Here is a 15,506-nt window from a genome sequence, read left to right as displayed (position 1 = left end):
GTCCGCTGTTTTGGGTATCATTCATAAAGCATTTCCGCATGCGGAAATGCTTAACACCGGTGACTTTCCCGACCACTCAGCATAAGCCCCATTCATAAAGGCTCTTTCCGCATGAAAAGCTGACAGAGCGATACATTTCCGCCTTGTGCGGAGTTTTTCTAGATTAATCTAGAAAAAGTAACAAACACATCCATTCATAAAGATTAGAGCAAGCGGTATCCGGAAGTAAAATACCGCTTGCTCGACAGTAGCGATAGGCGGGCGGAATACATATAAATGAATGGGAGGGACCTCCCAAGCAGCATCAGACAGAGCAGCGCAGGGAGGGAATCGGGCAGCTTTTAAGTTTCCGCATGTCTTCCGCCACGCTGCCGCCAGCTTCCTCCAGAAAACCTCCGCACTTCTTCCGCAACAGGCAGACTTCTTTATGAATGGCCACCCAGGGCTCTATTCATAAAACCTTACCGCAAGTTTTCCGCTCAAAACAGCGGATTTTCCCGTCCATTTAGCAAAGTGGGCATTCATAAAAGCTGTTCCCGCATGAAAATCTACAATCCCCCTGCAGAGCGAGAAATTTCCGCCTTCTCCAGTGTTTTTCTAGATTTATCTAGAAAAAAGTAACAAAATGGCCATTCATAAAGATTAGAGGAAGCGGTATGTGGACGGGAAATACCGCTTCCTCTGATTTTGCAGATTACATACAAGTGAATGGGACAGACCTCCCAGAGAGAGCAGTGCACGGAGGGACTCTGCCGGCTGAAGTGTTTCCGCATGCCTTCCGACAGCTTACCGCCAGCTTTCAGCGGGAGATCTCCGCTCTTGCATCGCAGCTGGCAAGATTTTTTTGAATGACCACCCAGAAGTGTAAAATACCGCTGCGGTATTTTACCTCCAGGATTTTTTCCGACTCAGAAGTTTTATGAATAGAGCCCTCAGAAGTTTTATGAATAGAGCCCCCAGAAGTCTTAATTACCGGTTGCGGAGAAGAACGGTGTTTTCCCGCACTACCGACAGCGGGCTCTATTCATAAAACCTTACCGCAAGTTTTCCGCTCAAAACAGCGGATTTTCCCGTCCATTTAGCAAAGTGGGCATTCATAAAAGCTGTTCCCGCATGAAAATCTACAATCCCCCAGCAGAGCGAGAAATTTCCGCCTTCTCCAGTGTATTTCTAGATTTATCTAGAAAAAGTAACAAAATGGCCATTCATAAAGATTAGAGGAAGCGGTATGTGGACGGGAAATACCGCTTCCTCTGATTTTGCGGATTACATACAAGTGAATGGGACAGACCTCCCAGAGAGAGCAGCGCACGGAGGGACTCTGCCGGCTGAAGTGTTTCCGCATGCCTTCCGACAGCTTACCGCCAGCTTTCAGCGGGAGATCTCCGCTCTGCGATCGCAGCTTTCAAGATTTTTTTTAATGACCACCCCAGAACAGTGTTGCCAACTCATCCCTTTAATTACTGACACATCTAAGTTATACAGGTTCTGGGGCTATTTACACATAATCAGTGTCTTAACTGCATCTACCTAGCCACGTAATCTGTATAATTCCTAAGTGTCAGTAATTAAAGGGATGAGTTGGCAACACTGCCCCAGAAGTCTAAAATACCGCTGCGGTATTTTCCCTCCAGGAGTTTTTTCGCCACATCTTTTTTATGAATAGAGCCCAGCCTGTTTATGAATGATACCCTTTGAGCGGAAAACTTGCGGGAAAGTTTTATGAATAGAGCCCTGTGTGCTGCGTTTTTGGTGCTTTGCCAGAGACGGTTTTCAGCCTCTGCATTGTGGAGGTTATTTTATTCTTGGGCTCCCTCTGGCGGCGGCTCTCAAGCTCTGCATTGAGAATTTCCTCTCTCGGGCTCCCTCTGGCGGCGGCTCTCAGTTTCTGCATAAAGGAGAGTCTTTGGCTCTCGGGCTCCCTCTGGCGGCGGACGGGTGACGCGCAGTGTGTGCGCCGGAAGCAGCAGGCACGTGTTACACATGGAGGAACTGGCGGTGGAGCTGCACCGGGTTGCGGCGCTGAAATTCGGCTGCTTCCAGCTGAAGAGCGGCGTCATCAGCCCCGTCTACTGCGACCTGCGGGTCATCGTGTCCCATCCGGAGCTCCTCACCCGGGTAGGAGGGGCGCAGCCTGGCGAGGGGAGCAGCACGGGGGAGGGAGGGGCATAGTGGAGGGCAGGTGATGATGTTAGGAAGGTGAGCAGCACAGTAGGGGCAGATGAGGAGCAGCATTTGGTGGTAGGAAGGTGAGCAGCACAGTGGGGGAGGGTACAGCATTGAGGAAGGAGCAGACTGGAGGGCAGGTGATGATGTTAGGAAAGTGAGCAGCACAGTAGGGGGAGGGGCAGATGAAGAGCAGCATTTGGTGGTAGGAAGGTGAGCAGCACCGTGGGGGATGGGTTCAGCATTGATGAAGTAGATGTGGAGCGGCATGGAGGGCAGGTGGTTAGGAAGGTGAGCAGCACCGGGGGGGGGGGGGAGCACAGCATTGAGGACAGAGCAGATGTGGAGCAGCATGGTGTGGAAGAATAGTGAGTAGGGGGAGGGGTACAGCACAGTCGAGGGGATTTAGAACAGATCCATGGAAGTAGAGGGGGGTAAGGGACTCTGGGCAGGATGGTGGTGGGTACAGTTTCATGATGATTTGTGTGTGGTGGTTGTAATGGGGGTGGAAGTCATTACATGGTAGTGTAAATCAGGTAGGGGAGTGTTAGGGCATCAGTAAGAGGGTGGATACTGCCTGTGGGGAGTCGGTGGGAACAAGTAATAGGGAGGGGCTTGAAGAGCTGTTTTCTGTTTCTCACATTTTGCTGTCAGTGTTGCCTCATTCTGAGTGTCGCCCCCTGCAGGTCGCGGATCTTCTCCACCAGACCTCTCAGAATGTCGGCGCTCAGTTCAGCTCCGTGTGTGGCGTTCCGTACACCGCGCTGCCCCTCGCCACCATTATCTGCTCCAAATATCAGGTGCCCATGCTGATCCGCCGCAAGGAGGCCAAGGACTATGGTGAGCGGATTGTGTGGCGGTCTCGTGACAATTGGTCATCCTTTGAATTGTGTAGGGCGGGCGTCTCTCATGGTCTCTCCATCACGTCTCTCATCCTCTGTCATCTTTCAGGGACCAAGAAGCTGATTGAAGGAACGATTGTCCCCGGGGAGACCTGTCTGATCATAGAAGATGTGGTGACGAGTGGCGCCAGCATCCTGGAGACGGCGGAGGTGTTGAGGCGCGAGGGGCTGAAGGTGTCAGACGCCATTGTGCTGGTGGACAGAGAGCAGGGTGGCCGGGAGTGGCTGGCACAGAATGGCATAAAGCTGCACCCTCTGGTGACTCTCACACAAATCCTGGAGCTGCTGCAGCCGCTGGGGAAGGTGGACGCCGAGACGGTGGAGAACGTCCGAAGGTTCATCCTGGAGAATCAGGTCTCCTGCCCACTGGAGAAACCCGCCCCTGCCCTGAGCTACTCCTCCCGCGCCTCTCTGCCCGGGACCCACCCGCTGGCTGGGCGGCTCCTCCGCATCATGGAGAAGAAGAGGAGCAATCTGTGTGTTTCTGCCGACGTTACGGACTCAGCGGAGCTTCTTCAGCTGGCAGCAGAGCTGGGACCCTCCATCTGCATGCTGAAGACCCATGTGGACATTCTGGCGGACTTCACCCCTAATGTCGCCTCCCAGCTGCGGACTCTGGCCAATCAACACGACTTCTTGATATTTGAAGATCGGAAGTTTGCCGATATTGGACACACGGTGAAGCACCAATACGAAGGTAACAATCCCCATCTTCCCTCCTCCGCCGCGTGCGCCAACCGCTCCTCGCGCTAAACCGTTGCTAAAGAAAGTTGCAAAACGTCGCAATTGCTGTGTGATTTCCTGTACTTTGTATAGGAGCTCAAGTGCAAGAGAAATGCAGCGGGCACAACGATTGTGAAAAATCCCGTTGCAAACGCATCGCAGTAATGGAAATGTGCGCTTCCATTCGTTCTGAAGAACCGCAATTGGTCGGATCACAAAACGCTACTATTGGTAAAAGGCCTTAAAGAGAATCTGTAACCAAATTGGCACCCCTGGGGGATACTTACCCTAGGAGGGGTGGAGCCTCTGGATCCTAACAAGGCCTCCTCCCCCTCCGGGATTCAGTGCTGGCAGCCCCTGAACAGCGATAATATAAATATTTACCTTCCCTGTGTCAGCGCAGTAGTGGATTTCTGATGGGCTCTGGGGGAAATGGCTGAGCCTGATCGGGTCCGCTGTACTGCGCAGGCGACTCGCACTGTGTTTTCAGGGGCTGCCAGCGCTGGATCCCGGAGGGTGAAGAGGATGGGTGGAGCCTTATTAGGAACTGGAGGCTTCTCCCCTCCCCAGGTAAGTATCCCACAGAGGGGTGTTTTGTTTTTTCGTTACAGATTCTCTTTAAAGTGAGCCAGAGGTGAAAATAAACTAAGATAAACAATTGTATATATCCCCTCCTTTTTTTTTTTTTGTTTTTTTTTTTTTTTTGTTTTTGTTTTAGATATCACAGGTTTTATTTTATATTTAAAGTAGAACTGTCGTGAGAGATATATGGAATCTGCCATATTTATTTCCTTATAAGTAATACCAATTGCCTGGCAGCCCTGCTGATCTATTCAGCTGAAGTAGTGTCTGAATCACATCTGAAACAAGCATGACAAGATATTGCCAGATCTGACAATGTCGGAAACACCTGATCTGCTGCATGCTTGTTCACTGGCTATGGCTAATAGTATTAGAAGCAGAGGATCAGCAGGACAGCCAGGCAACTGGTATTACTTAAATGGAAATAAAATATGGCAGCCTTCATATAACTCTCACTACAGCTCTCCTTTAAAGGGGAACTGAAGTAAGAGGTATACGGAGGCTGCCATCTTTATTTCCTTTTAATCAATACCAGTTGCCTGGCAGCCCTGCTGGTCTGTTTGGCTGCAGTAGTGTCTGAATAACACCAGAAACAGGCATGCAGCTAGTCTTGTCAGATCTGACAATAATGTCAGAAACACCTGATCTGCTGCATGCTTGTTTAGGGTCTCTGGCTAATAGTATTAGAGGCAGAGGATCAGCGGGGCTGCCAGGCAACTGGTATTGCTTAAAAGGAAATAAACATGGCAGCCTCCATATACCTCTCTCTTCAGTTCCCCTTTAAACATTTACCAAGTAGAATGAATGTTTTGTTGTCTCTGCTCAATAGCAGGGCTGTGGAGTCGGTACAAAAATCCTCAGACTCCAAATCCCTAGTTTATGAAACCACCGACTCCAGGAACTCAAAATTGCTCTGACTCCGACTCCACAGCCCTGCTCAGTAGCAGCCTATTAAGTGTCCCTGAATGAAAATTCATGAACTATTGAACTTTTTATCTCTCCCTGCTGTCAGTTGTGTTTTGCCAAGAATACTTGTATGGCTGTAATTTATCGGTGATGTTTACTATATTCCCCATAAGGTACCACAAGACAGAAAAGCTGTCACTTGCATGCCTAAAAATTAACTCGGGCAGCAAAATAAAACAAGTAAAACAGCCTGTTTATTAATGGTTTTTCCCTGTACATACACATTTATCTAATCCTGTCACATGTCACCTCTTATGCACTTTAAGGCCCCATTCACACTGGGGATTGCAAAACGCTAGCTAAATGGCTAGCGTTTTGCAGAGTGATTTTGTTTTTTTTTTTTTTGCGTACAAACACGATTTTTGAGCGATCACGATTCACTTTTTTTTTTAACAATTGAACCGCGATCGCTCCAAAATCGCGTAAAAGCCGCTGCATGCACCGCATTTCTGAGTTTCACTGCCATATGCTATACATTACACTAGCGCTTTTTTAATGCACAAGCGATCGCCAGCAATTCAAATAACCTGAATAGCTCCCCGGTGTGAACGGCCTTTACTGGACTCCTCTTCTGATCGTCATTCGCAGCTGCTGTAGACGCCGGACTCCCAGAATTGGCTGTAATCTACTCTTATGTCAGTGATGCTGATTGGTCCTGACTCTGTTTTGCAGGCGGTCTCTACAAGATCTCCTCGTGGGCGGATGTGGTGAACGCCCACGCGGTTCCGGGGCCTGGAGTGGTGCAAGGCCTGCAGGCGGTGGGCGGAGCATTGGGTAGAGGCTGTCTGGTGATAGCAGAGATGAGTTCTCAGGGCTCCCTCGCCACTGGAGACTACACTAAGGCTGCGGTGAGTACAGAAGGGGGAGGCGTCACATGGTACACGCCCCCTGATGCTATTGGACGGGAGCAGCCAGCCTCCCTCTGTATGCACTAATGAATTCACTCCCCACATGGGTGACGCTCCAACGGGGCAGAGCATTTATTGGGGGGGGTCTGTGATCCGGGGGGTCCCCACAGAACACAGAATATGCGTAAGACAGCGAGAGTAGAACTATAGATTTTTTTTTTTTTTCAATATTCATTTATAGATTGTCAATGTTTGCCTATTGTAAAAAAAAATTATTCTTCCCGATTTTACCTTCTGAAATGTATCCCCGGTGGCGATATCTTCAGTCCGGTCAGGTGATCTCCGCGGAATGTTTGTTTCTGAGAGTTCTAAAGCCGGAAAAAAATATCTGGTTTCCTAGAATGCTCGGGGGAGGGGGGGGGAGGGGGGGGGGAGGGCGGAGAGAATTCTGCAATAGCTAAACAGCCTTATTGTAAAAGTGAAGGGAATATGTCTGGCTGCATTTTTTCGGATGACGCGTGCAAATCCCCACAGCGGTAGATGATGGAAAAGGGTGGCAGCACAAGTGGAAATGGGGCCAAAGAGTTCTGTTAACTTTGTTTGGAGTACTATCGCCACAGCCCTGTCCAGAAACTCCAACTTTGCTGAATGTTTTAAATGCTCTTTTATTATACATCTTTTTTAAATACTCTTATTTATACATCGTGTATACATACATGGCAACAATTGACTACAATTAGCACCCCTCAGGGTGTGCAGTGACCTCACTGACCTCCTCACCTGCATCACTGATGTCATTAGGGTGATGGGAGGGGCCAGGTGTGTATAGTGGCAGCGCTGTACTGTCATGTGATCAGGGTAATGGGAGGAGCCAGGTGTGTATAGTGGCAGCGCTGTACTGTCATATGATCAGGGTAATGGGAGGGGCCAGGTGTGTATAGTGGCAGCGCTGTACTGTCATGTGATCAGGGTAATGGGAGGAGCCAGGTGTGTATAGTGGCAGCGCTGTACTGTCATATGATCAGGGTAATGGGAGGGGCCAGGTGTGTATAGTGGCAGCGCTGTACTGTCATGTGATCAGGGTAATGGGAGGAGCCAGGTGTGTATAGTGGCAGCGCTGTACTGTCATGTGATCAGGGTAATGGGAGGGGCCAGGTGTGTATAGTGGCAGCGCTGTACTGTCATGTGATCAGGGTAATGGGAGGAGCCAGGTGTGTATAGTGGCAGCGCTGTACTGTCATGTGATCAGGGTAATGGGAGGAGCCAGGTGTGTATAGTGGCAGCGCTGTACTGTCATGTGATCAGGGTAATGGGAGGAGCCAGGTGTGTATAGTGGCAGCGCTGTACTGTCATGTGATCAGGGTAATGGGAGGAGCCAGGTGTGTATAGTGGCAGCGCTGTACTGTCATGTGATCAGGGTAATGGGAGGAGCCAGGTGTGTATAGTGGCAGCGCTGTACTGTCATGTGATCAGGGTAATGGGAGGAGCCAGGTGTGTATAGTGGCAGCGCTGTACTGTCATGTGATCAGGGTAATGGGAGGAGCCAGGTGTGTATAGTGGCAGCGCTGTACTGTCATGTGATCAGGGTAATGGGAGGAACCAGGTGTGTATAGTGGCAGCGCTGTACTGTCATGTGATCAGGGTAATGGGAGGGGCCAGGTGTGTATAGTGGCAGCGCTGTACTGTCATATGATCAGGGTAATGGGAGGGGCCAGGTGTGTATAGTGACAGCGCTGTACTGTCATGTGATCAGGGTAATGGGAGGGGCCAGGTGTGTATAGTGGCAGCGCTGTACTGTCATGTGATCAGGGTAATGGGAGGGGCCAGGTGTGTATAGTGGCAGCGCTGTACTGTCATGTGATCAGGGTAATGGGAGGAGCCAGGTGTGTATAGTGGCAGCGCTGTACTGTCATATGATCAGGGTAATGGGAGGGGCCAGGTGTGTATAGTGGCAGCGCTGTACTGTCATGTGATCAGGGTAATGGGAGGAGCCAGGTGTGTATAGTGGCAGCGCTGTACTGTCATGTGATCAGGGTAATGGGAGGAGCCAGGTGTGTATAGTGGCAGCGCTGTACTGTCATATGATCAGGGTAATGGGAGGGGCCAGGTGTGTATAGTGGCAGCGCTGTACTGTCATGTGATCAGGGTAATGGGAGGGGCCAGGTGTGTATAGTGGCAGCGCTGTACTGTCATGTGATCAGGGTAATGGGAGGGGCCAGGTGTGTATAGTGGCAGCGCTGTACTGTCATGTGATCAGGGTAATGGGAGGAGCCAGGTGTGTATAGTGGCAGCGCTGTACTGTCATGTGATCAGGGTAATGGGAGGAGCCAGGTGTGTATAGTGGCAGCGCTGTACTGTCATGTGATCAGGGTAATGGGAGGAGCCAGGTGTGTATAGTGGCAGCGCTGTACTGTCATATGATCAGGGTAATGGGAGGGGCCAGGTGTGTATAGTGGCAGCGCTGTACTGTCATGTGATCAGGGTAATGGGAGGAGCCAGGTGTGTATAGTGGCAGCGCTGTACTGTCATGTGATCAGGGTAATGGGAGGGGCCAGGTGTGTATAGTGGCAGCGCTGTACTGTCATGTGATCAGGGTAATGGGAGGGGCCAGGTGTGTATAGTGGCAGCGCTGTACTGTCATGTGATCAGGGTAATGGGAGGGGCCAGGTGTGTATAGTGGCAGCGCTGTACTGTCATGTGATCAGGGTAATGGGAGGAGCCAGGTGTGTATAGTGGCAGCGCTGTACTGTCATATGATCAGGGTAATGGGAGGGGCCAGGTGTGTATAGTGGCAGCGCTGTACTGTCATGTGATCAGGGTAATGGGAGGAGCCAGGTGTGTATAGTGGCAGCGCTGTACTGTCATGTGATCAGGGTGATGGGAGGGGCCAGGTGTGTATAGTGGCAGCGCTGTACTGTCATATGATCAGGGTAATGGGAGGGGCCAGGTGTGTATAGTGGCAGCGCTGTACTGTCATGTGATCAGGGTAATGGGAGGGGCCAGGTGTGTATAGTGGCAGCGCTGTACTGTCATGTGATCAGGGTAATGGGAGGGGCCAGGTGTGTATAGTGGCAGCGCTGTACTGTCATGTGATCAGGGTAATGGGAGGGGCCAGGTGTGTATAGTGGCAGCGCTGTACTGTCATGTGATCAGGGTAATGGGAGGGGCCAGGTGTGTATAGTGGCAGCGCTGTACTGTCATGTGATCAGGGTAATGGGAGGAGCCAGGTGTGTATAGTGGCAGCGCTGTACTGTCATATGATCAGGGTAATGGGAGGGGCCAGGTGTGTATAGTGGCAGCGCTGTACTGTCATGTGATCAGGGTAATGGGAGGGGCCAGGTGTGTATAGTGGCAGCGCTGTACTGTCATGTGATCAGGGTAATGGGAGGAGCCAGGTGTGTATAGTGGCAGCGCTGTACTGTCATGTGATCAGGGTAATGGGAGGGGCCAGGTGTGTATAGTGGCAGCGCTGTACTGTCATATGATCAGGGTAATGGGAGGGGCCAGGTGTGTATAGTGGCAGCGCTGTACTGTCATGTGATCAGGGTAATGGGAGGGGCCAGGTGTGTATAGTGGCAGCGCTGTACTGTCATGTGATCAGGGTAATGGGAGGGGCCAGGTGTGTATAGTGGCAGCGCTGTACTGTCATGTGATCAGGGTAATGGGAGGGGCCAGGTGTGTATAGTGGCAGCGCTGTACTGTCATGTGATCAGGGTAATGGGAGGAGCCAGGTGTGTATAGTGGCAGCGCTGTACTGTCATGTGATCAGGGTAATGGGAGGAGCCAGGTGTGTATAGTGGCAGCGCTGTACTGTCATGTGATCAGGGTAATGGGAGGAGCCAGGTGTGTATAGTGGCAGCGCTGTACTGTCATGTGATCAGGGTAATGGGAGGGGCCAGGTGTGTATAGTGGCAGCGCTGTACTGTCATGTGATCAGGGTAATGGGAGGGGCCAGGTGTGTATAGTGGCAGCGCTGTACTGTCATGTGATCAGGGTAATGGGAGGAGCCAGGTGTGTATAGTGGCAGCGCTGTACTGTCATGTGATCAGGGTAATGGGAGGGGCCAGGTGTGTATAGTGGCAGCGCTGTACTGTCATGTGATCAGGGTAATGGGAGGAGCCAGGTGTGTATAGTGGCAGCGCTGTACTGTCATGTGATCAGGGTAATGGGAGGGGCCAGGTGTGTATAGTGGCAGCGCTGTACTGTCATGTGATCAGGGTAATGGGAGGAGCCAGGTGTGTATAGTGGCAGCGCTGTACTGTCATGTGATCAGGGTAATGGGAGGGGCCAGGTGTGTATAGTGGCAGCGCTGTACTGTCATATGATCAGGGTAATGGGAGGGGCCAGGTGTGTATAGTGACAGCGCTGTACTGTCATGTGATCAGGGTAATGGGAGGAGCCAGGTGTGTATAGTGGCAGCGCTGTACTGTCATGTGATCAGGGTAATGGGAGGAGCCAGGTGTGTATAGTGGCAGCGCTGTACTGTCATGTGATCAGGGTAATGGGAGGGGCCAGGTGTGTATAGTGGCAGCGCTGTACTGTCATATGATCAGGGTAATGGGAGGGGCCAGGTGTGTATAGTGGCAGCGCTGTACTGTCATGTGATCAGGGTAATGGGAGGGGCCAGGTGTGTATAGTGGCAGCGCTGTACTGTCATGTGATCAGGGTAATGGGAGGGGCCAGGTGTGTATAGTGGCAGCGCTGTACTGTCATGTGATCAGGGTAATGGGAGGGGCCAGGTGTGTATAGTGGCAGCGCTGTACTGTCATGTGATCAGGGTAATGGGAGGGGCCAGGTGTGTATAGTGGCAGCGCTGTACTGTCATATGATCAGGGTAATGGGAGGGGCCAGGTGTGTATAGTGACAGCGCTGTACTGTCGAGATCAGGGAAGTGGGAGGGGCCAGGTGTGTATAGTGCTCCCCCCCCCCCCTCTGCTGCAAAACTCTTTGCTGGTTTAGGGGAGCACATTTTATCGATCTCTGGTAGACTCCTTCATAATCGAATCTGCTGGGAAAATCAAACAAGTGTATAGGTACCTTTAGAGTTATAAGTTTGACTTTAGATCTTGATTGTACAATCTTGTTTGATCCTACCTCAGTGTAGCACGATACCCTTTAGGTACAATCTATCGGAAGACCCTTGTGCTGCATGCACATGGCACAACTGATTGTACAATCTCACCACAACGATTTTCTCCATGTCTGTCCAGGTAAAGTTGGCCGAGGATCACGCAGACTTCGTATTCGGGTTCATCTGTGGCCACAAAGTCAGCGACAAACCTGAATTCCTGCACCTCACGCCCGGCGTCCAGACGCAGCCAGGAGGTGAGAGACAAACGCCACGCATGTGTTCTGTATGTACTGCAATTCCCTCATAATTACATAAACAGAGCGTCACTGACTGTCCTCAGAGGAGCTCACACTCTAATCCTACCATAGTCATAGTCTAATGTCCTACCATATTATTATTATGTATTTATATAGCACTGACATCTTCTGCAGCACATTACAGAGTACATAGTCATGTCACTGACTGTCCTCAGAGGAGATCACAATCTAATCCTACCATAGTCCTAGTCTAATGTCCTACCATATTATTATTATGTATTTATATAGCACTGACATCTTCTGCAGCACATTACAGAGTACATAGTCATGTCACTGACTGTCCTCAGAGGAGCTCACACTCTAATCCTACCATAGTCATAGTCTAATGTCCTACCATATTATTATGTATTTATATAGCACTGACATCTCCTGCAGCACATTACTGAGTACATAGTCATGTCACTGACTGTCCTCAGAGGAGCTCACACTCTAATCCTACCATAGTCATAGTCTAATGTCCTACCATATTATTATTATGTATTTATATAGCACTGACATCTTCTGCAGCACATTGCAGAGTACATAGTCATGTCACTGACTGTCCTCAGAGGAGCTCACACTCTAATCCTACCATAGTCCTAGTCTAATGTCCTACCATATTATTATGTATTTATATAGCACTGACATCTCCTGCAGCACATTACTGAGTACATAGTCATGTCACTGACTGTCCTCAGAGGAGCTCACACTCTAATCCTACCATAGTCATAGTCTAATGTCCTACCATATTATTATTATGTATTTATATAGCACTGACATCTCCTGCAGCACATTACAGAGTACATAGTCATGTCACTGACTGTCCTCAGAGGAGCTCACAATCTAATCCTACCATAGCCATAGTCTAATGTCCTACCATATTATTATTATGTATTTATATAGCACTGACATCTCCTGCAGCACATTACAGAGTACATAGCCATGTCACTGACTGTCCTCAGAGGAGCTCACACTCTAATGCTACCATAGTCCTAGTCTAATGTCCTACCATATTATTATTATGTATTTATATAGCACTGACATCTTCTGCAGCACATTACAGAGTACATAGTCATGTCACTGACTGTCCTCAGAGGAGCTCACACTCTAATCCTACCATAGTCATAGTATAATGTCCTACCATATTATTATTATGTATTTATATAGCACTGTCATCTCCTGCAGCACATTACAGAGTACATAGTCCTGTCACTGACTGTCCTCAGAGGACCATAGTCACCGTGTCATTTCCTATCACAGTCTAAGACCAATCAAGTATGTTTTTGGGATGTGGGAGGAAACCAGAGTGCCTGGCAGAAACCCCCACAAACACGGGGAGAACATACAAACTGCATGCAAATGGTGTCCAGGATAAAACCTAGAATGCCAGCACTGCAAGGCAAGACTGCCAGCTCCTATGCAACTATCTGTAGTTTATAGTTGTTGAGTTCACCTCCATTTTATAATACAGACAGTATTCCTACTTCAATGTGTATACAGATCGTTAACTAGTTGCAGTGTGTTGTCTGCTTAAAATGTGCTTCTGAAATGTTACCTCCCGTCTCTCTTCTGCAATCTTTATCGTCCTTTTGCAGATCTTTTTAGCCAATGACAGGGTACAGGCTAGTTTAGCAGTTTAGTTTGTGTGTGATTGCTGGTATATTAGAACAGGGTAAATGAGTATATTGCATGGCTGATTAGAACTTCTTTTAAGCACACTTTCCATATAAGACCCTGAACACTTTAAGGGCTTGCTTACACTATAAGCGCTTTTGTTTTGTTTTTTTAAGCACTGGCGATTTTACAAAGCGCTAGTGCAATGGTGGCTTATGTGAGCGTTCTCACATGAGCGATGCGCTTTCTACTGAATCGCAAACCCGCCTCCTGCACAGTTTTCTGAGCGTTTGTGTTCAATAGAAAGTATAGAGAAATCGCAAAGGGCTTGAAAAAGCGCTTTGTATAGCGATTTCCGCAGCGCTTTCATAAATAAATACATTATATTTATTCATTTCCGGGTCCAAGAGTTCACTTCCTGACTGACGTGAGATAGTGAAAGTAATAATCGCTCCACAAAAGCGTTTAGAATAGCGCTTTTGTAAGCGCAAAACGCAGGGAAAAGAGCTTTTAAAGCGTCCACCAAATCGCCCAGCGCTATCGTTTTGTAATGTGAACAAGGCTTAAGGCCGCCACACACCCGGCATCTCACCGTGTTTATTTCCCTTGCAGGAGATAATCTCGGCCAGCAGTACCAGACACCGAATGATGTCATTGCTAACAAAGGATGTGACATCATCATTGTGGGCCGGGGGATCCTGTCTGCCAGCAGCCGGCTGGAGGAGGCGGAGACCTATCGGAGGGCGGGCTGGGAGGCCTATCTGTCCAGGATTGGAGGAGAGGAAGGCGTGGCCACGTGAGGCGCTCTGGATGTGGCGGAGGCGCTGCCCCCTCTGGGTCGGAGGTTTTGGTGCAGCCAGCCTCTGGAGGTCCCGGGGGGGAGAGGGTCTCTGACACTAGATGTAGCAACAGTAATTCCTGGAGAAGTGTGCACTGTGCACGAAACACTCCTGTCACTCCCATCCTGGCTGTGCCGATATTTGTCAATCATTTCTGTGAAGGTGAAACATTCCTGCCATGCAGCTGGTGTAATGCAAAATCTTCATTTCCTTAATAAATCATGTCAGCAGATGCTGTTGTTGCCGCTGTCTCTGTTTCCTCGGTGGTCTGGTGTGCCCCCCCCCCCCACCTGTTCAGCACAATGTCCGGGCCACAGGTTACCTATTTACATGGTTTAACCAGTTTACATCCTGTATACAGTATATTCACATCGTTGCAAGTGGCTCCTGAAAGCCACCCGACGTGAATAGAAGTTGCTGTCATTTAATGAGCACAGCGGGTGTGCTAGCATGCTCCTGGGCTCATTAACCTCCCTCCCCCTAACTACACTATACTGGCATCCCTTCCCGAGTCTCCGATTTTTTTTTTTTTTATTTTTTTTTTTATTCCCCATCCCCCCCCCCCCGCCCGATCCTCTGTAATACCCCCTCCATGCTGCAATCAGGCAGCATGGAGCATTACTAGTAACAATCTCTCACCTCACCTTGTTCCTGCGGCAATCGCGATCCTCTCCCTGCAGTCCCGCTGTCAGCCACACTATGCCGAACGGATCGAGTCCCGGCTTGATGACATCATCAAGCCCGGGACCCAATCCGGTCAGTATAGTGAGGCTGACAGCAGGACTGCAGTGAGGAGATCGCAATCGCCGCTGGAACAAGGTGAGGTGAGAGATTGTTACTAGTAATGCTTCCCTGCGCCCAACTCTGCAGAGGGGGGGGGAAGACACCTGGCATTTGGGGGTGAGGTCTTAAAGGGCCAACACCTGGCAATCCACAGGGGGGACACAAATTAAAGGGCACACAGTTCGCTATTAAGGGGGGAGAGGGGAAGGATAAAGGGGTACACACCTAAGTATGAATGGGGGGAGGGGGTAAAAAAAACACATCTGGCTAACTGAGGGGGGGGGGGGGGGGGAGTAAAAGGCACGTCCGGCTTACTGAGGTGGGGTAGGGGGGGGGTTACAGAGTCGCATCTGGGGCTAGGGAGGGGTACAGAGGCACATCTGGCCAACTATGGGGGAGGGGGGGATGTAAAGGAGAACATTTGGCTAACTTGATGTAGATAATAGGATAACGGAGGCGCCAATAGGATAAAAAAAACACTAAAAGAACTTAAAAACCCATCTTGGTAATAGAGGAGGCAGTGGTGGACTCACCCCCTCCAAGCAGAACACACGACACTGGATTTTCAGTCAAAACAATTTTATTGGATACTCCAAATAAAGTGCAACGCGTTTCACGGGATACAAACCCGCTTCATCAGGCAATAACAGATAGGAGTAAACAGCATCTGCCAGTATCATCAACACTGAGCGCCTCTGGCTAACTTGGGGGGTTGG

General features: G+C 49.7%; 1 protein-coding gene across 1 annotated transcript; it reads left to right on the top strand.

Annotated features, from left to right (window-relative positions):
• Positions 1–1,939: 1,939 nt before the first annotated feature.
• On the top strand, positions 1,940–14,239 carry UMPS (uridine monophosphate synthetase). The gene is made up of 6 exons (XM_068247131.1): positions 1,940–2,118; positions 2,853–3,006; positions 3,118–3,765; positions 6,012–6,187; positions 11,398–11,512; positions 13,781–14,239. Exons 1-6 carry the CDS (start codon positions 1,984–1,986, stop codon positions 13,966–13,968), a joined length of 1,416 nt encoding a protein of 471 aa, XP_068103232.1. The 5' UTR covers positions 1,940–1,983; the 3' UTR covers positions 13,969–14,239.
• The last annotated feature ends 1,267 nt before the right edge of the window (positions 14,240–15,506 follow it).

Source organism: Hyperolius riggenbachi, chromosome 7 (genome assembly GCF_040937935.1).
Source record: "Hyperolius riggenbachi isolate aHypRig1 chromosome 7, aHypRig1.pri, whole genome shotgun sequence".
NCBI classification, from domain to species: domain Eukaryota; kingdom Metazoa; phylum Chordata; class Amphibia; order Anura; family Hyperoliidae; genus Hyperolius; species Hyperolius riggenbachi.
Note: the sequence above shows the minus strand (reverse complement) of the source record. Positions and strands in the feature narration are given on the sequence as shown.

Excerpts from the sequence above, each read along its gene's own strand:
- UMPS (XM_068247131.1), top strand. The coding sequence starts at position 1,984 with ATGGAGGAACTGGCGGTGGAGCTGCACCGGGTTGCGGCGCTGAAATTC. Across the intron at positions 3,007-3,117 it reads CAAGGAGGCCAAGGACTATG|GGACCAAGAAGCTGATTGAA; the intron begins GTGAGCGGATTG and ends GTCATCTTTCAG. Across the intron at positions 11,513-13,780 it reads CGTCCAGACGCAGCCAGGAG|GAGATAATCTCGGCCAGCAG; the intron begins GTGAGAGACAAA and ends TTTCCCTTGCAG.